This window comes from Acanthochromis polyacanthus, chromosome 20 (assembly GCF_021347895.1).
Source record: "Acanthochromis polyacanthus isolate Apoly-LR-REF ecotype Palm Island chromosome 20, KAUST_Apoly_ChrSc, whole genome shotgun sequence".
NCBI classification, from domain to species: Eukaryota; Metazoa; Chordata; class Actinopteri; family Pomacentridae; genus Acanthochromis; species Acanthochromis polyacanthus.
Genome location: NC_067132.1, coordinates 21402538 through 21429578, shown reverse-complemented (window position 1 = coordinate 21429578; position 27041 = coordinate 21402538). Strand labels below are relative to the sequence as shown.

At 39.6% G+C, this 27041-nt stretch overlaps 1 protein-coding gene across 1 annotated transcript in view; it reads right to left on the bottom strand.

Annotated features, from left to right (window-relative positions):
* Positions 1 to 24932, bottom strand: part of ube3c (ubiquitin protein ligase E3C) — a 31616-nt gene extending 6684 nt beyond the window's left edge. The window contains 20 exon segments of the mRNA XM_022206925.2: positions 2135 to 2382; positions 4603 to 4735; positions 5235 to 5332; positions 7307 to 7394; positions 8035 to 8139; positions 10647 to 10873; positions 11164 to 11184; positions 11187 to 11320; positions 11462 to 11548; positions 14492 to 14679; positions 15782 to 15933; positions 16069 to 16289; positions 19505 to 19658; positions 20422 to 20579; positions 20707 to 20822; positions 20961 to 21107; positions 22974 to 23048; positions 23237 to 23290; positions 24073 to 24183; positions 24796 to 24932. Coding sequence (XP_022062617.2) covers positions 2135 to 2382; positions 4603 to 4735; positions 5235 to 5332; positions 7307 to 7394; positions 8035 to 8139; positions 10647 to 10873; positions 11164 to 11184; positions 11187 to 11320; positions 11462 to 11548; positions 14492 to 14679; positions 15782 to 15933; positions 16069 to 16289; positions 19505 to 19658; positions 20422 to 20579; positions 20707 to 20822; positions 20961 to 21107; positions 22974 to 23048; positions 23237 to 23290; positions 24073 to 24138 — 2472 coding nt within the window. The 5' untranslated portion in view covers positions 24139 to 24183; positions 24796 to 24932.
* Between the last annotated feature and the right edge of the window lie 2109 nt (positions 24933 to 27041).

Below are 27041 nucleotides of genomic sequence, written 5' to 3'. Positions count from 1 at the left end.
AGTCCGAAAAAGAGCCCATTGGAGACATTAAAATATACAGGTCTTTATAAATGATAGCGCTAAAAACCCTGACCGCATCAGCTAAATGGATTATAAATCTAGAGGATTTCCATAATGCATGCATCTTAAACACACACGCCCACATAAATCACGGCTATTTTCTAAACACAGGTTAATTGCACAACTTCAAACATTGTCTATTTTTTATGCAAAATAATCCACTTAGTATTTCTCTCGTGGCCGCGGCTCGTTTCAGACCATATGCGCCGCGTGGCCCCTTGAAACCTATCAATAACACTTGTGCCGGGAAGAGGCAGCAATAAGTATATGGAAAAAACCTGTAGCCTTATTTTTTCAATGCCACTTACTTTATTTATGAGTGTTTATTGCCAGAAATTGTGCCAAAATGACTTGGGCTAGAAAGAATTAATTATTATTGCCCGGGCCTTTTAATATAAGTGAGTGCGGTGGCAACGCAATTAAAGCAGATCGCGGCACCATCAGGTGGAATAAATGCCAACAACATTGCAGGTGCATTCTGTTAGCTGCCAAATAAATTCCTTAATTTACAACATTAAGAATCAATAAAATTATAATGCCTTTCAAACGCATCTCTATCAATCAGGGGGGCAAACCGCACACATCTCATAGGGAGCCATCAGTCACTAGACAACAGTGAGAGGAGACTGTGTGGAAGGAAGAAAGGAGGATCCGAGCTTCCTCGCCCTCACATTTTACAAAGTGAAAAGGCCACTGTTGATGAGGCTGGAGGTTTTGTGCTAATGAGAGACAAATGAAGCACAAAGAGAATTCTCACTGGTCGTAACACATAATGAGAAAGGTTATTTCGCGGTCCCCATCAAGATTAAATTTTTTAATTTTTAAGCCGAAGCGACGGAATCGCAAAAGCAAAGTAACCTGTTTTCATGTTTCCCCATTTGTGGCTTAAATCTTTCAGCCTGTCAGCTGGGTGGACAAGTGAGGAAGAAGGATGATGACCGGCCTCTATTCTGATGTTCAATCCCATTTCAGTGAGTACCCTAGACAAGCCACTCCTGCCTGTAATACATCACCTCCACAACAATGGCACGCCTCGGACATTAATTAACAATATTAATCTCCTGTGTCCTTTGAGCCGCAATGTGCACTGTGCACACTGCAGCAGCGGTGATGCAATCCCAATCTATATAAACGGTTGCCTTTTATCCTGGCAATAACGGCACTAAACAAATATCAATACACCTCTCAAATGGCCACTCAAACGTCCATTTTTATGGAGAAAGAGGAACTTAAGGTAGGGTTAATTGAAAGTCAAATTCAAATTAATTTCCTCCCGTCTAATTGCCCAAACCATTAGAGTGCACAATATCGCAGACGTAGGGATGAGGAGCTCGTGGCTGCTGATTGATCATTTCTCACTCGCGCAGGATAAAGAGGAGAAGAAGAAGAAGAATAATGGGAGGAGGAGGAGTTATGATGCTCTGATAAGTGGACCGGACCAACTGGGGCCGTGCAGGAGAGACGAGACCTGGATGTTCCTGACTGTAAAACAGATCAAAATGCTATTACCACATGCTTTGAACGCTTATTTATGCCCTGTCTCTGTGGGCCTGCTGATTTAGTGGCAGCCAAATGCAATCACTACACAAACAAGAGGTAGGAATCATCGGCTAATGGAAGCCCTAATTGAGAGGCGACCGCTTGTCATGAGGTAATTCTTCTCCTGGTTGAGATGATAGCCCCCCACGAGGAAGGCATCTTGATAAACAATCACTACCACATGCATTAAGGATGATTTAGAAACATTAGGCTCTAATAAATAGTGCCATCAGAGGAAGGAAGGCGGCAGAAAAACAATGCCGTCAACAGATTACGCACAAGGCTAATTAACGAAGCTCAAGCTTTTGCATGAGTGCCAGGTTCAAGTTGTAACCCCAACCCTAAAAACTTTTTCAGATATATGAGGGCAATTTCTCTAAACACTGTCAGCTTCTAAAGCAAACAAGCCTCGCATTTGCATATAATGTGAGGATACTTTTTTGTTAATAACTTCTTTTTCTCCAGACACATTTCAGATTTATATAAGGGCATCTAATGGCATTACTGTAATTAGGTTTTTACTTTGGAGGCTCACCTTTCCGAGGATCCTGCCAAGGAAGTAGTAGTGTCTCGTGAAGGAGTCTCCCACCAGCATCTCTGCAGCGGGGCTGGGATACAACAGGCCCTCGTTGGTTGTCTTGAAGAAGCCCTGGTTGGGGTTGAAGCCGGACTTGAGGAGTTCATTGAGGAACTCCCGAAAGATGCCACCACCGTCAATGCCCGCCTCATCTAGACCGTGAGCATTCAGCAAATGGACTCGGATCCTTTTCTTTAGGTCGGGTTCTGATATGAGGACACAGGACATGAGGAAGAATTCATGAAGGTACAGCAAGACGCTGTCTAATAATGTTCATGGTCACATTAAACTGAATTTATTTTCACTCCATAAACGTCACCTGAAGCTTCCCAAAGATTTCTGCGTTTTTCATTATTTACTTCGCATTTATTTTATAGTAATATCCAGCAGGGAAATTGAGACAGACTGATATCTTCTCTCTAACAACTGATGGTTATGTTCTCAGTTTATTATGGTTATATACTATTTTCTTTTATGAACTGGAAACAACGGCACATAAACTGAGGCTAATAATACCTTTTAACAACAAAGCAGCTGCTATTGACTCATTATTTTGTGTTTATGATGAGTAACAAAATCCATGTGGCAAATGTTTTTTGTTATATGACACAGCAAGAAACAAATGGTCTTTTATAATAATAGAATGATATCAGTAAGATACACATTTTTCACAATACAAGCTGCAGTTCGACTTCCAAATCCAGAGGCTGAATCCCTAAATCCTCTGGATGAGATATTTACAACGTGTTACTTTTTCTTTTTAAGTGGAAGGCATGGATTCCAAGTTTCTAATAACATGAAAGTGCTGAATTATTTTAGGTTAAAACGATCAATTGCCAGGTTTTTCCTTCCAAACATATGTTTTGCATGTGCTTTAAATGAATACAAATTGACAATGTGTTATGAACTTGCCCTGCTTGTTAATGATCTGGGTGAGCTCCTACTATTATTTTAAATATCTCTCCTTTGACTTTTTACTTTAATATTATTATTATTTTCATCACAGCAAGGACATCAAATTGCTTTTGAGAACTAATTTTGTAAGTGAGACTTATAAACCGCTGTGTATAATACTATAGAGCAGGGGTGTCAAACTCAGTTCCTGGAGGGCCACTATCCTGCATGTTTTAGAGGTTTCCCTCTTCCAACACACCTGATTCAAATGATCAGGCTCGTTATCAGGCTTCTGCTGAGCTTGATGATGAGCTGATCATTTGAATCAGGTGTGTTGGAAGAAGGAAACATCTAAAACATGCAGGATAGTGGCCCTCCAGGAACTGAGTTTGATACCCCTGCTATAAAGCATTACTGGATCTTTCCCAAAACTCTAAATTTAGGAAAAATTACTAAAAGATTGGAGCATTTTGACAGACCGACACTATAGTGGAGGTTTGCATTCATCTGTTGTAATACAACTTTAATTTGTTGTAACTTTTCACAGAAAGTCTGCAGAGGGTAGTGCTTTCCCCAGAGCAGTGGTTCTCAACCCTGTTCCTCAGGACCCCATGTCCTGCATGTTTTAGATGCTTCCCTGCTCCAACACACCTGATTCAAATGATCAGCTCGTCAGCAAGCCTCTGCAGAAGCCTGATGACGAGCTGATCATTTGAATCAGGTGTGTTGGAGCAGGGACGCATCTAAAACATGCAGGACATGGGGTCCTCAGGAACAGGGTTGAGAACCACTGCCCCAGAGATCCTTTATACCCTCCAGTATAGCTGTTTTAAACCCTCTTATTCACCTTAAGCTGTAAGGGTTAAAGTAAAAGTTTAGGAACCTGTGCTGTAAACAGAAAAGGTGCCTAAAAATATATAGAAATTCATTGTAAGTGTAGTGTATTATGTTGTTTTTACCTAACAGACATATTTTTCAAGAAAGCTTGACCTGCAGAATATTCAAATCAAATTCTATAAGAGGTCATCTCTCAGAATAATTAATGTACAGTGATAAATCAAGGCAGCTATAACTTATAGACACATAAATGATATAGATCATGTTTTCAGTTCAGGTCTCCTACTACTCTTTTTAATCAGATTGCCCCTACTGAAGTGCCCTTTCAAATTCAAACACAAAAGAGGTGACTTAAAATAATTGATTCTGCTTTTATGTGATCCATTATAATAATCGGAACCACAATTATGCTTTACTGAAATTCAATACTCTGCACAAGGAGAGGGCTAACCTTCATCTTTAACGCTAACCGGAACCTTGGTCCTCAGTATTAAGATTTTATAGAGCATAACAAGAGTTTCAGTGGCAGCGTCAACATGCTTCCTCTCCTCTTGTGCTCGTCATCTTGAGTTAAATGCAGGAAATGAGACGGCAGGAAGAGCACATTCACCGGACAACATGATCTGAAGTGTTTCGCCCTCACATGCTCAAGCCAACAGACTAATATTTAAATGGAATTGAAGTGCAAGCCGTACCGTTTTCTGGAGAGAGTTTATCGTAGGCGTCTTCATAGATGTAGTTGCGTCTGATGGTGACATTGATGCCATCAGGGAATGGCCCGTCCCCCTGCACGTCCCGTTTGTCAGCATAGATTAACCTCTGGAAGATCTACAAGGCAGATGTAAACCCGGTGGCAGGGTCAGTGGCAAATCCTTCCAGTTATAAAATGCGCAGTTTGCTGTATGTATGCTGAGAGTGAGGGTTCTAACAGGGACACTGATTTCTAAGCCAAAAATCCTGTGATTAATTCAAAATGAATTGATTATTACTGTTGTCACCCACAAGCATTAAATAAAACAAATAATGCTAATTTATGACGTGTGACTGCATACTTTCTATCAATACTGTGACTCAAAATTCAGTCACACATTAGATCTAAAATGAAGATTGTGCAAAGCCACACACTGCTGTATATCATGTTGTCACCCACAGTGTGAGTGTAATAGAATAAATAATAGAACAACAGCTCTGCAGCCATTCCACTTCCAAAATAGTCTTAAAAGCATACTAGCATACACAAAAGAATTTTCATACCAGAGAGACACTTAAGACACAATTTAAAACACTAAATCTTATGCTGCAGGTTTGCGTGAGACAGACAGAGTACCTTCACTCGCTCCTCAAAGGGAACCACAAACGGCAGCTCTGTGAGGATGGCCAGATGTCTCTCTTCGGACACAGACAGCTGTGGAGGCTCTGACCCAACTGCAGAAACAGACACAGTGTGCGACATTTAATCATTTGCTTGACAATCAGACATTTTCTTCATGATTTCAACTTGGGTCTAGAAACACTTTTGAGCCACAAAACTGTTGATCCCAACAGGAATCTTCTCAAAGTTCATTTTTTTCATGAACATATTTTAAGATTCACAGCATAAATAAACACAAAATTCTTCATCAGAATGCTTTTGATCATCTGGTTGCCACATTAGCATATTTTCAATTATCTGGTAATATCTTAATAGACTACATGCACTAACTCAGATCTACCCTTTAACTCATGTCACACTATTGAATTTTGATACTGAGATATGGAATTTAAAGACTGTGCAACAGAACATCTACTTTTTTTGACAGTGAAAATAAGTTAGATGACTCACAAACGGGATGTCCACTGCAATTAATCTCTTTTATTTCATTCTAATCACTGAAAATACACCAATTATGTGATATTTTAGTCTAAAAAAGTCCTCTGTCTTCTCTTTTGCAGTGTCAAATCATAATGTCTGAATCTGGTAGCAATTTACAACCTTGACTGGTGAATATTTTGCAACATCAGTTATCCTCTGTCCCTGACACTCATCCAACATTATCACTCCTCACTGCTAAGCACTGTGATTAAGACTCAGTCTACAGTTTACAGGCCAACCATTAAAGACATTTCCATCTTACAGGCTTTTAATTACCCTTTTAATTAACCCAACTGTGAGCTGCCCGTCCACCTGCAGGGCTGTATCCATTAAGCTGATGTTTGTTTTGTATTAAACTCAGGGTTTGGACTGTTTAGCCCACAAAAAAAAAAAACTGCCACAATAGCTAAACCGCTCTTCACCCTGATCAGCTGTGTCCACTGCAGCTCAATTATTCTGCTCAATTAGTCAATCTGATCTGCATTTTCCCATCAGGTTTCCATCTTTGAGGAGAAATATGGCCTCGGAGTGGTCAATACGTTGCTCATTCATCAGCCACGGGCCTGTCCATTTAAGGAAATGAGAAAAGGCCAGACAAACACATGGACCAGATGTGGCTGAGTTCATCAGGTACTTTCACACTAATTGAATTTATCCCATACAGCCTCTGAGTGGCATTAGGTAGATCATACACACATTGTTATCAGCTTGTTTTCACACCATACTTCACAGAAACCTGGGATGGCTCAAAGTGAGCGTGATGTAGCCCTGCCTGCGTCAGTCTATTTTCCTCTGAGTGTCTAATTAAGTCAATGAAGAGAAAACGCGGTTAATATATCTTGGTAGGAATGGGGAAGGTTAATGTTTTTTCTTAGGTATTCCCTGTGATATGAGGTTAAGAATCTGCTTCAATATCAAGGAATAACTTCACTTATTTATACTTATTTATCTTTGTTCTTCATCTCCTGTAGACTAGTGAACTGACTCGTAGCTTTTCTTATGGGATAAAATATCAATGCACAGCTCTATAGAACATGAAAAACAAACACAGCGAAGGTGACTTTGGACAGCAATTACTGTGATTTTGTGGGCTATGTATCAAGCTGACACAAGCATTATATGATTCTGAATTTTCATCCACTGCCAAATGCCAATGCAGTAGCACTGTGATGTACATTAAATACAGTACGGGGATTAAAAAAAAAAAAAAAAGTCCAGGAGTTTCAGTTGATTACAAATGCACAATAGGCAATTCTAAACTCTAAGACATAACTAACCCATGCATTTTTAAAGGCCAGAATAAATGCAAAGGGCAATTAGTCTAATGGATTTAAATGTTTTGCAGGCATATTAAAATCAGATAAAAACTACAAGGACTTAATTTTGATGCTTAAAGAGCAAAGAGTATCATAAGCTCAAGAAGGTGTGTTCATTTTTGCACAGTTAACAAGAAAATATCCCATCGACAATTTGAGATATTACATCTTTGTAAAGCACAACATCATGCTCAGATGTAAAAAAACCCACATCAACACAGATTCTACTACCGTCAAGTGTTGACTGAAGCGGCCCAATGCGGCCCATCCTTCGTGCTCTCCACACATGTCTTGCAGATGGGACATACAGCTGGGTGACCTGGAGAGAAAAGAGGCAGGGAATGAAAAATATAAAGCTCTTTCTGCCTTTGTCTTTGGTTTAGATTTAGATAAGGGGTGCTTTACGATCCCAAAGCTCTGAGCATCTTCCTAGCAAAATAAAAAACCTACTGTCAGAGCTTTTCACTGGATCAGTGTTGCTTTAAAAACTGTGCTTCCTTGTACTGATGTGATATTATTAGTTATTTTCACTAAATTATTTTAACTGAGTTTTTGCAAAGCACTTCATAACATTCTGTTTGAACAACTAAAACATTATGACTACTTTATGAAATAAGAGGGCTAGTAAGAAGTGTGGCGCTCCTGTTTCCATTCCTTGAAGCTACGTTCTTCTCTGGTGGAAAAAAAAAACAGGCCAATGTTTACAAAAGAACTCCACCTTCCTCTAAATATGCATTCACCTCCCTTATCTGAAATGCGCTGTAAATAGCCTTTTCATTTATTTTTAGTCCTGCTTTTTCAAAGACTTCAGCCACAGCTTTGAGGACACAGCTCCACATTTTCAGGTGTTTAATTCATGGACATTTCTTTTCAGAGTAACGCCTAAACTTGATGTTAATTTCACACGCAAAAATTAACAGTAAGTTAAAAACTAAACAGTTGTGTTGACAGTTGAGCACCTTATCAGCTCTGATGTTGACCTCCTCAGAGAGCCAGTGACCTGCTGGACAGAAGGGTCGTCTGATGTCGCGAGCTTTCACCATTTTCACCAAGTTAGTGATGACCTGGATTGTAGATCAAATACACAGACAGGAACATGCATGCACGTGTCACATTAACATATTTAACTCTGGCATTATTCTCACAAAATACATAAAAAGCATATTTCAAGTACGATTCATGGTGGAGAACAAAAGACTGATGAAGAGAGGTTTTCGTGAATAGGCTGTTCAACAGGATGAGGTGCCTTCTCTCAGAGAGGAAAAAAAAGCAATTTGAGAATTTAGCCATTAGTGCGCCATTTATAGGGAGTATAAAAGAAAAACGACCTGCGCCGTCCCTCAATGTCCAGCCCTGTTAATTACTAGCGAGGTCTGCTGACATCAGCCATCGAGCAGAGAATGCAAAAGGCAGAAAGCATTGGTTCACAGTGCGGCAAGTACAAGCGTGGCTTTCTCCTGGCCTGCAGAAGGCTAATGGTTACAATTATATTTAACTCTGATGTAAGGCTGTCACTTTGTAACCTGAACAGAGGCATTTCTTGGCTCTGAGGAGGTTAGCTGTTGCTTTTCTGAACCTTTGTCTATTTGAGTGAAGCTCTAAAAGGCTAAACAATAAATCTGATTAGTAAAAAGCATCAATTAAAAGACTGTTTCACAAAAAGGAAAAGCCGTTTTTTTTCACAAACAGTGTGTGCCAATATGAAAATACAATGTCTGATGAGAATGTCAGTCAAAAGTGACAGATTGGGACGAATATCTGCAGAGTAACAGGCTTCATTGGCAAACATTTCAGCAGCTTTCAGTTGTTCATAACAGGCTCTCCTGTTGCTATGGCAGGTTCCAGACAGCCACTGGATATTTTCATGCATGTCACTGCATGGAGATGTGATATGTCCACCATAATAGTTACAGCCGTTCAATTTCCATATGATACTGCAGCTAGCTTATTTCAATCGAAATGTTCTTTTCTAAAGCACGTCATTTTCATAGAGCGACAATCAATCTTGGCCAATCACCGGGAGGCAACTAGAGTCCGCAATAATGGCAAGTGCAAAATGCTGTAAAATGCCTGTGGCGATGGGTTTGGAGCAGACCTACCCCCTGACTCTGGGAATGAATAAGCATTCCTTAATTAGCCCATCGGGTTAAGTGCAAACCTTAATGGGCCTTTCCCAAACTCCAGCGTGACATCGTTCTCCAAACATGGCCAAGAAGAAAGTTCCATTAGCAATATTAATACAAGCTTAGTTGATCATTTTCATTCAATTAACTTCTTTCAATTAAATAGATAGCTCGACAATGGAGGTGATAAAAGATGGGGAGGGACGGCTGATGACACGAACCAAACATTAGCGTGTTAGGGGTCAGCAGCGTTAAACCGACTGTAAATCCCACCGTTCAATTTGGAAAATGCATTTCCCCTGCTCCCCACTTCTTTAATGGGTCGTTTTAGCTGACAAGAGGCCTTTGAGCAGATCTTTTATGAAAATTCTAGACGTGCTCTTCGCGTATTTGCCACCTTTCACAGAACGCCAGTGTTCACTTTCAAATCACAGCCAAGAACAAAGCCGCTAAAGTACCGTTTCCTTGATAGTGAAAGGAGGAGAGGAAGGAGGAGAAATGAAAGGGGAGACGTGGAATGAGAGGAGAATTAAGTTAATGCTGTTTTCTGCCTCATTAGCTCTGGGTAAATAACCAATGGATGACCTGCAGGGCGCTCCGTCTTGTCTTTGCCTGTTCATGCATACATGCTTCACTTCCACTAACCCAGACAAGCATTAGACCACTCTGCCTCAGTGCACAGGGGGACTACACAACAAGCACACGTGTTACCAATCTGCGAATCATGGTTTGCAACATTAGATATCAATGGCAAACAATGAGACACATTCAGCATTATTCTACGCAAGTCGGGTAAAATATTTTTTATATCCAAGCCACAAAATAGTATGATTTACTATAGAAGACAGTGTTGCAAAAAAAGACCATGATCTGTGCTACATACTCAAATTTTTCGATTTTCGATTTTGTGCTAATTCTTCTCATTCTTAAGTTCTACTAGATGTTCAAGCTCTTTATCAAACATCTCATGCCTATGATACAATGGTGCTTGAGGACAATGCCTAGTGATTTATCTGTAAACATTTGGAAAATGGGATTGTTTTATATGCTACATGTAGTGAAATGTTTCCATAAGAATGAGGTCAGAGAACTAGGAGGATTCTCTTCTTCACAGGCCTTTGTGGGTTGAAGCTGAATGTTTTGAATATGAGCAGACGTGTAGAGGAATTGCAGCTTTTGGAGCACTCCCACAAAAGTGAGAGTGAAAGTGAGAGACAGATGAACGGTAGAAATGTCAAACAGTGGAAAGTTTGAAAGTTTTTCATTTTGATTCATTGGTACTTTTTGCCATTTCTTGATACTGAATGATTTTGTGGAAGCTTGCTTTATTAACATTGGCACATGTATATATGGTGGAAGGAAGAAGGCAGATGCATTTACAAAACAAACATGAAAGAATAACTGATGCACACTCAGCTGCAATGTTTATACAGCACTGTAGATCTTACCTTGAAGAGCTGAACCCAGCGCTTCTGCTCGGCCTGGATACGCTGCTGAACCTCGGTGTTCGTCTTGACGCCCACACTACGGAAGGCAGCCATGTACTCCTCTCTGTGCTCGGTTTTGGTCTCCGGGTAGGCCAGCTTGATGATGCCCAGACACGCATCTCTCAGGCAACGAGACAAAGTCACCAGCTCTGACAGCGTGAAGGGCATCATGGATGACTGTGTCTGACCTGTTGAGCGGGAGAATGTATTCACTGTCTTTTGCAGATATCGATCTCCACATTTACATGGTGGCAAGAATGAATACAGAGAAACACAACGATATATTATTATTCTACGAGCACCAAATATGGGACGAGGGAGATTATCGATGAATGTGATAAGCAGCTCCTGGGGGAGATGTTTGCTAGTCAGACATAAAATCTAATGTATTCATTCATCAAAGAAATGCTGCAGGGAAGCACACCAGTGATAGCTACTTTATATTTTTGTAAGACAAACAGATGGATATGTCTACTACCTTCCATTTCATGCCCAAAAACTCGCTGTCATGCACGGAGATAAGAGAGTGGCTGAAGAGAGAGCTGAAGAGATAGAAGAGGGGAATGATGCGGTTGGAGTCCTCGAATGACATTGGGGACCCTCGTGAGATCAGCTGCAGCAGCGGCACCATAGAGCTAAGGAGGGAGATACAGAAAGGTAGACACCAACCGTAAGCCACACAGTGTATGTAGACAAGCAGAAATATGCTATACATAGGCATGAACGTGTATGAGATACAAACACATAGGCTGATAATCGATACTAAAGTCGCTCACCCAGTGATCATTTTTGTTGTCATGGAAGTTATCAGGTGCCAGAGATGCCTCAGGAAGCGTGCATTAAAAGCTAAACTGTACAAAAGTCTGCAAAAAAAAAAAACAGAAGCAGAGACACACAAAACACAAACATGCATTTTGATTATATCTCTTATTAACAAGAATGAAGATGACATGAGTTCGAGAGACATTTCAATCAAATGACACAATCAGTGTGAAGAACAATAAAATTACTCTCCGCCAATCTGTCTGCGATGCTGCGATTGTTAACTTTGCCCTGTTAATCAGAGGACACAAAGGAAAAGGAGGGAAAAAAATAAATGACACCGTTAACCAACATTTCCCTCATAGAATTTTCTTGGCCTTTCTCTCCTTTTATACCTCGTCAGGGCCAAAAGGAGATTAAATGAGCCATTAAGCTTTATTTAGGCGAGGCACCTTCCATTAGTAAACTAGTTGCTGGCGAGGGTGCCCAGCCCGGGTCATAAACAGCCCTCTGGCTTCCTGCTGGAGCCCCATTTAACTTAATGGCGAGGGGAGCAAGACAATGGAGGACATAGGAGGAGGGGAAACCTGGTCCTCGCTGTGACCCTGCAGCACCAGCATGCTTCCGCACTCACAGTGAATTACATGATAACACCGAAGAGGGCCCACATACCTTGCTATAGCCGGCCCGCACTGAACGGGCAATGGCACCAAGGTGTGAAGGTGCTCTTTGTTCAAGTGTGTGTGTGTTTGTGTATACTCCTAAATTGCATGGCTTTTGACACAGAGGGTAAGTACAGGTGACAATAATGTGGTAAGTAAGCTAAAAAGCAAAATAAAGTGCCTTTGCATATAATAGGCCCTTGTCTCAGAGTGACAGCCCTGACACCTATAAGGATGCCTGCCTTTAATAGGGCAGCATCATGTATTCACAGCAGCAGAGAGGAGTAGAGGTCAACGGAGAAAAAGCGCGAAGAACGAGAGGGAAAAAGGAAATCCTGTATTTGTCGAATATTCTCACCTCGATGTCAACGTTCAAATTCCAATTCCACCAACCAATCTACCAAAACCCATTCAAAAATCCCAAAATGGGAATGAACATTAGGAGCAGACTGTCAGAGAAACCTCAATATGGCCTGAAAAAATGGTTTGAGCCGAGCACCGGCCATCTGTCAGCACAACAAGGCTCAGGAGAGAAGCGAGGAGCAGTGCTGTGGGCTCATAACAAGTGATGCGGGGTGTTTGATTGAAATGGGAAACAAAGCACTAAATGCCAGCTGACATGCTGATTTACAGCCCGAGAGAACCCAAACCCCCATTTCAATCATGGAATGAACCGCTAATAAACAAAGTCAAGACATCAAAAGGGGTTGAGAGTACATGTGTGTGTGTGTGAAAAGCTGCTTGATGAATAATGCCCGGATCATTTCATTCTGTGGTAACGAAAGAATCTCTATTCAGCAGAAAAATAATAATAAATAAATAAAACAAGAGCCGAGCACAGGTCAGATCTGATAGCATGAAGCCTGAATGAGCTTCCACCTAAATACACATTTGTTTTGCGGGCTTCTGTATTAACATCATTATATCACGACAACACAAAAATCACAGCAACCTTTCAAAAGCAAATGAAGGTGACTTTCATCAGAGCGACCCCGTTAGCAACAGGGTGCTACACTGGGTGCAACCAAACGATCAAAGCAGAATTACACCAAATATCCAACCCTCACAATTAAAGAGAAATTACAGCATACTCTCTAGAACAAACCAGGGAAAGGTGTAATTAGCAAATCAATCACACTTCTATTTTGGTCTCAGTCTGCTTTTAAGTCACCCAACGGTTAAAAACAGCAGGCACAGTGCAGCTTCATGAGACATTTTACATATTTATTGAAAAGGCAGTGTGCTGGGCTGGCTGGACGACTGGCCAGCCTCTCTCTCTCTCTCTCTTTTTTTTTTTTTTGCTGTACGAGCAGTAAATCAAGGCCGGGATGCAATTTGCTCCCCTTAGCCTCTTGTAAAGCTATCCCGTCCACTCCTGCAGTGATTAATCTTTCTCAGTGAGCTAATTATTTTGTACAGATATCCAATAATGATGGAAGATGAAGGACGGGATTTATGGTAAAAGCGGAGAGAAGGAGGAAGCTGTTAAAAAATAAGAGGAATGTGGAGATAAAAACCAAAACTCTTCTTAATTCTACTCAGCCATTTTGCAAGCAATAGTGTAAATTTGCTAGTCGACAAATGGACTGCAGCTGCAAATGCACACTTTTTACAACAGAAGAAACTACTTTACATGTATTCTCATATGCATGGTTTGTGGTACGGTAAGGCTTTAGAAGGAACAATAAATAATAAATATCTAATAAAATACAGTGGTGAACATGATATGAATGTTTATAATCCGCATCCCCACCCTCACGTTCAAATGACATGACAGCAACTGGCTTCCCACTGGTAATTAACTAGAGCAGGTTGACCATCCATGAAGCTCAGTCTAGATCACCTCCTGCCAGTCAATGCACCATCCAGCCCCCTGCACTACCTCTGACATCCTGGCCCTAATGCAATCAACCTGAGAAGCGGTAATTGCCCTCATCCAGAACTGACAGCTTCCCTGACATCCCTGCTTCCTCCGCCGGTTGTAAATGCCGGTGGGTGCGGACCGTTGAGAACTGCCTGCCTGCCTCACTTCACCGTTATTTACATTACTGCTTACAGCGCGGAAACACATAAAGACACAGTTTTCCTCTCAATCAGGTAGGTGTGTAAACAAACTCTCTGAATGCAAGGCTGAACTCGACAAGACGTGTAAAATGTTATGACATCTAATAAAAAAAATGGAAAGGCTTTAAATTTATTTTCATGTTACGTTTTGATTCAGAGTTAGCAGATTTTAATACCAAAAACAACTGGCTGGAATCATGGGATGTTACTTAAGTCTCCACTAACTTGATGAATGCAGGTTTCCATAATGACCTTACGGTGAAATGAAAAAAACCTGTGTTGTATCTTAAGGCGTTTGGGGTCCATCTCCTCTAGTACCTGACTTTCGGCACCATGAGGCGATGCTGCACCATCAGCGTGTGACAGATGGATGCCATCATGGTGAAAACCTCCTCACTGGCTGAATCCCGCCACACCAGGTTCAGCAGGGCGTTAGTCTGCTGCTTGGTGTCCAGCTTGTGGACACACTCCTCCGTTATCAGCTGCACAGAAATTCGGCTGTCATCCTAGCAGAGACGCAAACAGATGTTGTTTACAAGCATGCAACAGAGAGAAAAGTTCCACATTAGTCTATCATAGAGATATGGTTCATTATTTTGTATTTCTTTGTTTCGGCGGCACATAATCATGACCCTTTATTTGGGTTATTTACCTTCCTCACTATGTCTCACTCTATTACTGAGAATATGACAACTTGTCCGCCCAGTCGAAATGTAATTGCATTACATTTTGATTACAAGGCCCTTATCCGAGATCCAGGATGCCCAACCAGGTACAGATCAGAGCGATTACGTGTATTTGTGCATTTGGGACCAGCAGAGGTGCCATATATTACTTGCAAGTCATTATGAAAGGGCATAATATCAATATGGCACTATATTGCAGGCCTAAAGAGCACATTTCTATTTCAGGATATTTACAGTGAGGCTTCAGGCCAGCATTCTTCGCTACACTGACACTGGTAACCGTTGGTTGCAACTGTTCTGTCTGCGCTGTGGTTTGGAGATACGCAACAGTGTGTTGATGGAAAATACAGTAAAATATAATTAATCTATTATTACACAGACAACGCCTTCTTGCGGTGTATTCAAACTGAGCTGTGAGGTAAACTCCCTTGACTGTAAGTTACTATTGATTTGTTATAGTTACTGATATAAGGAGTGCTATTTGGATAGAAAAATGGATAAACCTTGCATTACAGTTTTAGAACTTTAATATAAATTAATAATTAAATAAGAGGAGTAGGATTTAAGCTCAGTAAATGTTCATCACGCCAATTTATTTTATGTCTTTGTAATGTAAGTCACAACAAAAGCAAGTTTTGCTTGCATTTTGAGGGTGGAAATAAAAGCAAAATGTTGCTTAATGTGTGCTCCTTTTGTCAAAAATTGTAATGTCAGAAGAAATCCTTCTCTATTTAAGTTTAAGTCACCTCCTTAGCCTCATCAGCACTGGCACCTCTTACATAACAACATCAAAAGCTGAATAAAACACTCATATGAACCTGATAAATCAATGATACTAGTTTGCTCTAAACTTAACTTGGTATAATGCTTTAACCAGTTTATGTGTTCATACGGGAAGTGTCTATGTATATGGCGATCGCACCTGCATGGGTAACGGGTGGATGCCAGCATCATCATCATCTTCTGAGTCGCTGGTCACTTCTGGCCTGCTGCTGCTTTCTGACACAGGCAGCAGTGGCAGCAGCGTCTGCAGAGCCCGGAGATACAGCAGGAGACCCTCCTCTGATAGTGAGCCTGCCAACACGCACCCATCGTTACTGTACGCATTCATCTATAAATCACTCTCATCACCACACGGTAGAAACAGGAAAGGTGCAGAACAAACAGACATATTGGCCTGTGTGGAAAGCTTGAAACTTTGCCACTCACCTAAGCAGTTCTCCCCTGCAGAGAGGACGAAATAAAACAGCCACGGTGCCTGGCTCTGTGCTGCTGAGGAAGAGTCAATCGTGGCCTTAAGGGAGCTCAGGAAGGCCTCGAATGGGAATGAGTGACGGAAATCCGACAGTGCCGGGATAAAGAAGTGAAAGATCTGCTCAGTAAATGGCGCAGAGATGAACTCCTCGGTAAAAGCCGCAAATACAAACTGCCTGTAAGACAACATACAAATAGGACATCAATGTGCTGCTTGAGAAGGGTATGACGATATTTTTCACAACACTGTTTGTTCATAGAGAAACAAGCTAAGAGGGCGGGTTGTTTTAACATCACCCTGCTCTTTCTGCTGCGTGAGTTCTCCAATATTGTCTCTCCAAACAGAGCTGCTTTGTGTAGCCCAGTCACACACATCTGGTGGGCCAAGTCAGATAATTAGATGTTAGAGTCAGTGTGTACACAAGTTTCTCTCACTCACGCCTTGCTTTTCTTCAAAGAAGAAAAGAAGTCTTCTTGTCGTTTGTTATTAAGAATGTCCCAAAGTGAGGGCAAACAGCCTGATATTCTGCACTCTAGCAAGCGAGCGAGTCTGGGGGACTTTTATGGCTTGTTGTAAATTGGTCTCTGAAGCAATTACAGCTTCACCACTGACTAGAGAGGACAAAAAACTGCTGTATTTTGTCTGATCGGTTTAATGGATGATTTTAAAAGAACTCACGAGAGACAAAGATCTTCTGTTCATGCTACTATGCAGTTATCTTCTGCACTGTTTACTCTATTACCAGGAGGTCTTCAGATATGCATAACTTTTGACACAAACTCTTCCGTAAATTCTTATCATGTCTATATACGCACATGGACAAAATTGTTGGTACCCCTCAGTTAAAGAAGGAAAAACCCACAATTCTCACTGAAATCACTTGAAACTCACAAAAGTAACAATAAATAAAAATTTATTGAAAATTAAATAATCAAAAACAGCCATTACTTTTGAATTGTTGATTAACATAATTATTTAAAAAAACAAACTAATGAAACAGGCCTGGACAAAAATGATGGTACCTCTATAAAAGATTGAAAACTATTTGACCAGAGTGACATGATTAACTCAGGTGTGTCATTTAATTGACATCACAGGTGTTTCCAAACTCATAATCAGTCAGTCTGCCTATTTAAAGGGAGACAAGTAGTCACCCTGCTGTTTGGTGAAAAGGTGTGTACCACACTGAACATGGACAACAGAAAGCGAAGGAGAGAATTGTCCCAGGACATCCGAAAAAAAATTATAGACAAACATCTTAAAGGTAAAGGCTATAAGACCATCTCTAAACAGCTTGAAGTTCCTGTGACAACAGTGGCTCATATTATTCAGAAGTTCAAGACCCACGGGACAGTAGCCAACCTCCCTGGACGTGGCCGCAAGAGGAAAATTGATGACAAATTGAAGAGACGGATCGTTCGAATTGTATCCAAAGAGCCCAGAGCAACCTCCAAAGAAATTAAAGGTGAACTCCAAGGCCAAGGTACATCAGTGTCAGATCGCACCATTGGTCGTTGTTTGAGCCAAAGTGGACTTCATGGGAGACGACCAAGGAGGACACCACTGCTGAAAAAACTCATAAAAAAGCGAGACTGGAATTTGCAAAAATGCATGTTGACAAGCCACAAAGCTTCTGGGAGAATGTCCTTTGGACAGATGAGACCAAACTGGAGCTTTTTGGTAAGGCACACCAACTCTATGCTCATAGACTCAAAAACCAAGCATACGGAGAAAAGAACACTGTCCCTACGGTGAAACATGGAGGAGGCTCAGTAATGTTTTGGGGCTGCTTTGCTGCATCTGGCACAGGGTGTCTTGAAAGTGTGCAAGGTACGATGAAATCTGAAGACTATCAAGGCATTCTGGAGAGAAATGTGCTGCCTAGTGTCAGAAAGCTTGGTCTCAGTCGCAGGTCATGGGTCTTCCAACAGGACAACGATCCAAAACACACAGCCAAAAACACCCAAGAATGGCTGAGAGAAAAGCGTTGGACTATTCTAAAGTGGCCTTCTATGAGCCCAGATCTGAATCCCATTGAACATATGTGGAAGGAGCTGAAACATGCCATTTGGAGAAGACACCCATCAAACCTGAGACAACTGGAGCTGTTTGCTCATGAGGAGTGGGCCAAAATACCTGTTGACAGCTGCAGAACGCTCATTGACAAATACAGAAATCGTTTAATTGCAGTGATTGCCTCAAAAGGTTGTGCAACAAAATATTAAGTTATGGGTACCATCATTTTTGTCCAGCCCTATTTCATTAGTTTGTTTTTTTTTAATAATTATGTTAATCAACAATTCAAAAGTGATGGCTGATTTTGATTATTTAATTTTCAATAAATTTTTATTTATTGTTACTTTTGTGAGTTTCAAGTGATTTCAGTGAGAATTGTGGGTTTTTCCTTCTTTAACTGAGGGGTACCAACAATTTTGTCCACGTGTGTATATATATATATATATATATATATATATATATATATATTCACTCTGCAGTAGAGTACTAGCATTTCTGTCATTAGTGGACATTCACAATCTGCTCCTCCAGTGAAAGGCTGTACAACAAAACCAACTGCAAATCACTACACAAGAAGGAAACAAAGGTAAGGTAAAGATATTTTAGTAGATGTTGTGCAAAATGTAATTTTTCTTCTAATGTGTCATCTAATCTTTTCCACCCTGAAGGTTCCTGTACAAGCACTATGCAATGCCTTTTATTAAAATACCATTCGAAGAAAGCTGCTGAGTGTGGCATAACAAACAAAACATATTATGGTGAATCTAGTATAACGATGATTAGCATGGGTGTAACATTGCACTGCTTCATTTCATATTTGGTGGAGTTACAGTTGAAACTTTTAAGGTTCAATAGCGTCAAAGTTGTTTTAATTTACAGTTTTGATAAGGCAAAAGAAAAAGTGTCCATAACTTCTACCAAGCACCTTTGATCCATAGAGCCTAAATAAGTTAATTCTGGCATTTTAGTTATTACTCTTAGTAAATGATTTGGGGTGCGTTCCCAGGATAACATTTTTGTTGAAAAGCCTAGGACTGAATGGGTTCATTTAAAATTAATACCAGTTGTATCTGGAAAATGTGTCTGCTTTGGCGATCATAATTTTGATACTCTTTTGAAATTACCTTTCAGCGAGTGAAAATAATTTTTTGCCAGAGATATCCGTAAGGGTGACCCAAGCAAGGATACCCGAGGCATAATCTAGGGTCTTTGAAACATTATGCACGATTGCTCCCACAGACAAACACACAGTCTGTCGGACTTGCAAATTCATATTAAAATATACATGTATGTACGATTTCTAAGCAGCAGTCTCCTTTCCCTTTCTGTGTTAAGGTATCAATCCCAAATGGTCATTTTATTCTTTTGCTGTACCTTGCGCCTGTTGTGCAGGAGGAGTAGGTAAAGTGCAGAGGTTTGAGGATGTGCTCCAACAGTGTGCTTGCCAGAGGGATAGAGGGAGCATCAGTGTACTCCAAACTGGAAGGGAGCCTGTGATTTACAAGAATATACAGCGACCTGTAGTATCCTGATGAGAGGACACACAGAGAAAGAGAAATGAAGATTCAAACAGTCATTGAAGGCAGCAGTTAATTTTGTAAAACAGCTACATGTGATGCAATTACATATTGAACATAAATATAAAAAGAATAAATGCTCTTAATTGCAGTCACTGAAACAAAACTAGGAAACTAAAGAAACTCAACCTGCAATTCATTCTTTAAAATAGTAGTGATTGTCAAAAATGTTCTGACTGCATAAAAATATGAGCAAGGATAATATCTTAGAGCAAAGCCACTTTTTCTGGTTACTTAGGCGTAAAAACATGTTAAAACTCAACAAGATGTTTTGACAAGCATGAAAAATGTAAACAGTGCCATAGAAATGAGTCATACTTCTGTGAAAATGTAAATGCTATGAGATGTATTTGACCTATGCACAACACTGTAAACACTCAGGTACCAGTCACAGAAGGAACAGCCCATGTACACATAAAAGTACTCAAACACTTCAGACAAGTTCATATTGACACACATCATTCATTATCTCTGAACACCCATTATTGCTTGACAAAGTCAGTAAACTATGGAATAGGACTACAATTTCCAATCATGAAATTTATTTTATTCTAAAAAAATTCACAGCCGAAACAACAAATAAGAAAAAATAGGGCAGTGATGTTATTATGAATTTGTCTAAGAAAAACATATTGTATACATAACAATGTCTCTTCATACAATATATGAATAAATGTGCAATAAACCAACCAGTCCTCTCCACTGTGACCTTACCTTTCTGTACCATATAGTGCAAAATCTGCTCGAGTAATGAAGCTACATAGTTAGCATCTGGAATAACAGGAAGATAGGTTCTCTCTGAAGAAAAGATTTCTAGCATGCGCATGGGAACTGCCACATTTAAGCTGTCATCCATGCAGTTTTGCAGGAGTCTGCAAGACAAGAGACAACAACCAGTGAGATAATGGCAACTTCAGCTTCGTCAAAAATTCTACCAGCTTGTTGTCTGTTTATGCAAGCACCAGCTAATACTACTAGTTGAGTAGTAGAGTACTGTACCTGCAGCAAAAGCCTAAGAGCCTTTTGATCTGAAACATACATGTCTGCTTCTGCGGACCCACCAACAGCTTCACAAACTGACTGTTGTGTTTCACCAGGTTCTGGCACAACCATATCTTTATAAACACACAAAAAAACACAGTGTTGGAATATGCACTAGGCTTTGGCACATAGAGCTACTAGTTACCAAAGCGTTTGTGAAACTCGTAATACATTTATGACTGAAATGCATCAAAGACATTTTGCTTTCTTACCAATCTATGTGCATCCACACTCTGTCTGTAGAAAAATATGAGTTGTCTTGATAAGAGGCAGAGACCAGCACCATCCAAGACATGCTGACCTCCTCCTGCCTGTGTCTTACTGACACACTCGTCAAACTTAGCCCTCTGAATGGCATACTGGAGAGAAAAAACAGTCCAAAGGTTACATGCTGTTACTATAACCAAATGTAAAATTACATGTGTAAAAACAAATGGTTCAGCATTTAGGGGTTTCCTTTTGGGACTAGTAGGGCAGAGATTATATTTTCATGAGCCCAACTAGTATGAAAATAGTACTATCTCTTAAGAGGTGTTATTACCACATACTGTGCTTGCGCTAGCCATTCGCCACTTCGCCACAGGCGAAGCCTTCCTCAGGATGGCGAAGCTATTTTTACCATGTTTAGCCACGGTGGCGAAGCTAATTTTGCCTAATAAATGTGAAAAAAGGGTTAACTTACAACTTTTTCGTAATTTGCTGAGCGATAAAGAAAATAAACTGCGTCTCCTTTACTGAAGAGCGCTACCGAGTATAACCGGAACGACCTGAATGCTTCCGATCATTAATAGATGCACACTGTGACGTGTCTCATCTCAGCCAATCAGAAAAAAGGATTCGGACTAACCCCGGGAAGGCGTACAACAAGGAGGACAAGGAGAGGGCGATCGAAGAGTTGAAAAATCATTTTAAATAGAAAGATACTGATTTTTTTAATAAAAATATATGTACAACAAATGGTGAATGCTGGGCAACTGTACAACACATGAGAGGTAAGATTATCATGAAAATATTCTTTAAATAGTCTAAGAGTCTTGATCCTGCACATAACTGGATACGAGGACGTACCTTCACCCACCCACCCCCCCAAATTATTACTATTTTAGAGTGAATATAAATGCCACTAAAAGGAAAGTTACCCCCCACCCCCCCCCCCATGTGGGAGCCACGAGCAGCAAAAATGCCATTTGATGAAAGGAACAAAAATAAACTGAAGCAATATTGAACAGAATTTTTGGCCTCAAAATGCACCAGAATGCAGGAAAAGGATTCCATTTTTTCAAAATTTCACATGCCGCAGTACAGATACCGAAAAAGTGAGGCTAAACAAAATTCTGGCACTTTAGCCACAGTGGCTAGAGACAAATTTTCCCTAGTGTAAGCACAGACACAGCAAAATGTTTTTCAAATAAGAAAAGAAATATAGACTGAAATGAGACAATCAGTTGTTCAGAAATGCTGTCACTTATCCACACAGGCTGTGGTTAGGGGTTTTTTGCAGGCATTCAATGTGTGTTAGTTGGAAAAACATTTAAAAAATACTACAGAGGGAAGTTTAGGACTCTGAGACCAAGGAAGCAAAAAAAGGAGACTAATATCGCAAGCAAAAAAAGTACACCTTGTGAATTAAGCGACCCCATGCATCTGGCTACTCCTTATTGAAAATCTATTTAAAGGCAGCAAAACTAAACAAAAATCAACCACATAAGAGATTAATACTAAACATCCGGCTTGCTAATATGATTTCTAAACACCCTCTGCCAAAATTTGAAATTTTCATTCAAACAAAAGGTGGACTTTCAGCTTCTGAAGCTAAATATGCCCATTCCATCCACTACAACTGCAAGCAAAGTCATCAAAAATATAATACTTGCTAGAACATCAGACTGCACCATGCAAAAGCCCCCTGCATGCCACAGTGACTCATGTCTGCTCAGACACAATGTCACCAGAGTGAAATGTGAGGCCATATCTCACACGATATAAGTTACAGTCACAATAGTCAACATCCAACTACCACTTCTATTAAGTTTAAGTAGTTACCAATACAAACCTATAGCATGTGATATTTCTTGTCCTATTGCTGTTCCACCTTAAAAGCTGCCATTTGACTCAGCAACAGGCTAAAGGTAGAGCTAACACTAAATAGAGCCATATCATTGCTTTTAAAGACAATGAATCAAACCAAAAGGAGGGTGAATAATGAATAATGACTGCACACGTACCTGGTGTTTCAAGTCCTGGTAACCACGTATGTAGGATTGAATGATAATAGCATTCTTCAGTCGTTTTCTTTCATCCTAGGTGACGAACAAAGACACCAATTTTAGAAGCTGATGAATTCAGTGACCACAAAACCAACCAACTCAAACAATTGAATAGAGCAGTCTTTGTGCTTAAACCACATATTAATTTTAGACTGTTTAAGACAAACATTCAGTTTTATTTCACTTAAAAACAGACATAAAGACACATGTAGTGACAGTACCTCTCTTTTTCGTCTTTCCTCTTGAGTGCGATGCAAAAGAGATGCTTTCTCCTCCTGACAAGCAAACACAACATTAAAATACATCAAATAAAAGCATCCTTTATGATTTCTGCTACACATACACTACAGCTCAGTGTATGTTTGGAAGCAAGGCCAATAGAGGCCAGAAATTTGAAAGCAACTTCAAGTTTCTGTTCACAATGCCTTTCTCAAAAAAGCAAAAATAAAAACCAGTAGGAATAGTATGAATTTAGGGATGTAATTACTGCACGATCAGACTTTGCTTCCATTGATATGCACCATTTTCCTCAATTTACCTTTAGGTATACACTGATGTTACCAGGAAATTGCAGAATAAATGTTAACAGAAGAAAAGAAGGGCTTAGTTTTAGAGTTGAGAAGATTTGCAAGAGTCACACCTTCGGTTCAAAAGTAAAAAGCAATCACAGTTTGCATTATTCACTTTAGCGCTTTGGCTTTTGAGAGTTTGCAAACAAAAAATCCCAGTAAATCTCAACTGTGTCCACATCTCTAAAACTATCACAGAAATGGCTAGAAAGAAACAGCTGAGTAAAGAAACAAGAGTACAAATACCTGAGAATTATAGTTAAAATGTATTCTATTGAGTGACTCTTGATACTAATTGTGCTTGTTTTGTTGCAAAGTATAAAAATTAAACTATGATCTTTTTCTGTACAAATGTGACCTTGATTCCAAACTTTGGGCCTGCAGTGTACATGTGTGAAAAAATGAACTATTTGTTTGCTAAGAATAGCAGACATGTTGTTTCTGATTCAGTTCCTTCCATGTTCCCTGTTGTGTCAAATAACACTTACTTTCTTGCTTGCTCCTCCAAGAGATACCTTGGGTCTTGTCTTGAAATCTCCCTCAAAGCTGAACATTGTTAGATTTTTCCCATTGACTGACTCAGACGTTGCCACCAATTTCTGAAAGGGAAAGTAAAAGGAAAATGAAGCCACTTCCACACGAATAACTCAAAGCAAAGACTAAATGAAACCAAAACCTGCTAACGACGTGTGACTTGGCTGTAACTTAACAGTTTACTTAAGCTAACAGACTCTCTAGCATTTTCTTACAATATTACATTACGCAAATGTAATTTAGGTGGCCAAATGACACAGCTTTAAGCATCACTGTGGACAGTTGTTGAACGATTAGTCAGGAGGTTAACTTCACTAACTACCTGGTTGACAGTTTCAGTTTGGTGGCAACAATAGTTAGCCAGCCGGTTAAGTTAGCTAGCTAATGACTCAGCAGCTGTCAAGGGCCAAATAAGGCTATTTTCGCTATTCGACACCAAGCAGCAACGGAAACACTAAACTGCAAATCATTTATTGGTGATATGTCGCAGCACGGATTCATATATGTGTACGTAGCATGGTTTTGTTGACGTTAGCACTGCAGCTAACTAGCAGTGCAGCTAAACACTCAGACAGGCTAACTTTACGGGGGGTGTCTTCCTATCCGCATGTCCTTTTCTGACATCGTTTCTTTTTACAGGACACACATTTGAGAACCACAAATCAACAACCGTTTACCTTTGACTTTTGATTAAAGGGCAGAAACAGACACAATAGCACTGAGAAGGCTGCTTAGGTTAATCCCAACGTCAAGTCTTCTTTTCCTCCTCTTTCTAGAAATCAACACAACACAGAGAACAGGCGACTGAACTACATCCGGGTCTTCCAGAAGGAAGCAGCTGATTGGACAGAATGCATGTCAATCACGGCTTCAGCCCGTCCCCCTGCTAGATCCATTGAGAAGGTTCTCTGATTAGTGTGTATGTAGTGAAGCATGGAGAGCACTTCATGCAACTCGAGGAACATTTTATAAAACAGACATACCAGTTAGACTATTTGGCAGTGTAAAAATTTCCTATAAAAAGGAAAATAGGATTTAAGGGGCCTAATCTAGCAAGTGCAAGATAAATAAAAAATAAACAAAACTATTTACTCATTTAGATGAACATTTAAATTTGAAAGCATTACTTTTAGTATAGTATTGTTGATAAATACATGAATTTAATATTGTATGTAATCCAAAGTCAAATTTATGCGTTAGTTGCTGTAAAAGTAAATTCAAACTGAGGGGAAAAAAATGATTTAATAACTCAATTTTTCATCACCACATTACTCTAACATGCCTGGACAATTCAAGATTGGTGATTAAAAATACCTTTTCTGTAGGATATCTCTTTACTGTCAAAGATTTTTAAAAAAGAGTAGAGATAGATCTTGACCAAATACAGATTGGTTGTAGCTACCAACAGTCTGTGGTCATGGCACGACAGGTGATACAGAAAGGAACTCCTTGTTAAAATGTAACAAACATAATGATAAATGAAAGGAAAACTTCAAAAAGTTTAACCTGATAATCCCAAAGTGCATGGAACTAGACTTACCTACACCTATTTTTGAATGTTTATATTGTTTTCACATTGTTAGAAGATTACTGCCTGTATTAATTTGTCATCTGTCATAAATTACATACACGAAAAATCATATATGCATGTTGGTGTGTTGGTGTAATACAAGTGACTTTTCTAACAATACATATCTGCAAAAAACATTTTGCTGCTCAAAACTTGCTTGTATGCAAATGTATGTAAAGCTACAAGCAAAGGAATAGATCATAACCGGTAAGTTAGCAGTAATCCTTTTTGGAAGGCGACACAGCTTACTAAATACTTCACTAAAATCATTTCATGGTTGTCATGGAGCTATAAATGTACATTCTACAGGGCACTTCTAGGACTTCTCTTTCATGGTATCATCAAAGCTGAGATTTTCATTGAATCTTGACATTAGAAGCAGCCATACTGTATAATAACATATTGTTATATCCATAATTAAACTTAAACAACCAATGATGTGTGGAGAAAGCACAATCATTCGATAAGAGTTTTGAATTTCCACATTTCACAATTTATCCAAAAGGCTTCCGGTGATCTGCTGTCATTGATATGAAGTCATGCAAGTTTTAGCTTTAGCTTGACTGCATATTAGCGTACTTTCTTTATCCAGGGAAGTGCACTGAACTGGTTATTTCATTTTAATTGAAGTATACATTTCTAAATTGAACAAGAAATTGTGTAATGTGTGTGGATGTGCTCATCTTGTCAACTTGTCACAGGAAAAGCATATTGATTTAACAATGCCTGGAACAGTATTCCCTGAGTGGGAGGCAGTCATCCTTATTAATTACACCAATTAAGTTTTCCATAACTGCTATGTGTCAAAGTATTGCCTGTTAAAAATGTCTATTGAATGTGGTGCACCTCAAGGTTCATTCCTTGGACCACTTATATTCTACCTCTTACATAAAGAGAACAAGCTATCTGTGGCTGATCATAATTTGGTTCCAAGTCCAGGAGACTTTACTGATAAAGGCCTTAGCAGCTATTTTTGAATATCCAGTTAGTTCCAATTTCTATTAAAGTGATTAATTCCTCTTGTCTTGTTTGCTATGTTTTGTGCATATGGAAATTATAATAGGAAAAACATCTTATACTATTGATCTATTTTTTTTTGCTTTAAAAACATCCTTACACAGAAACAACCTGTTCTTCTACAAGTGACTGTAAAATGACACTACTTTATTGCATTTAATTAAGCTAAAAATATCCTTATTTTACAGATATTTGCAGTTATTTTCACAGTTTTTGAAACTTATTTTTTTCTAGCATCTTGCGGCCAGATTGTGGTGGTTTATCAGGGGTTTTTTTTTCTTTTTTTTTTACAGTGTATACAAGCTATTATGACATGCATAGCCTAATGTGATCAAG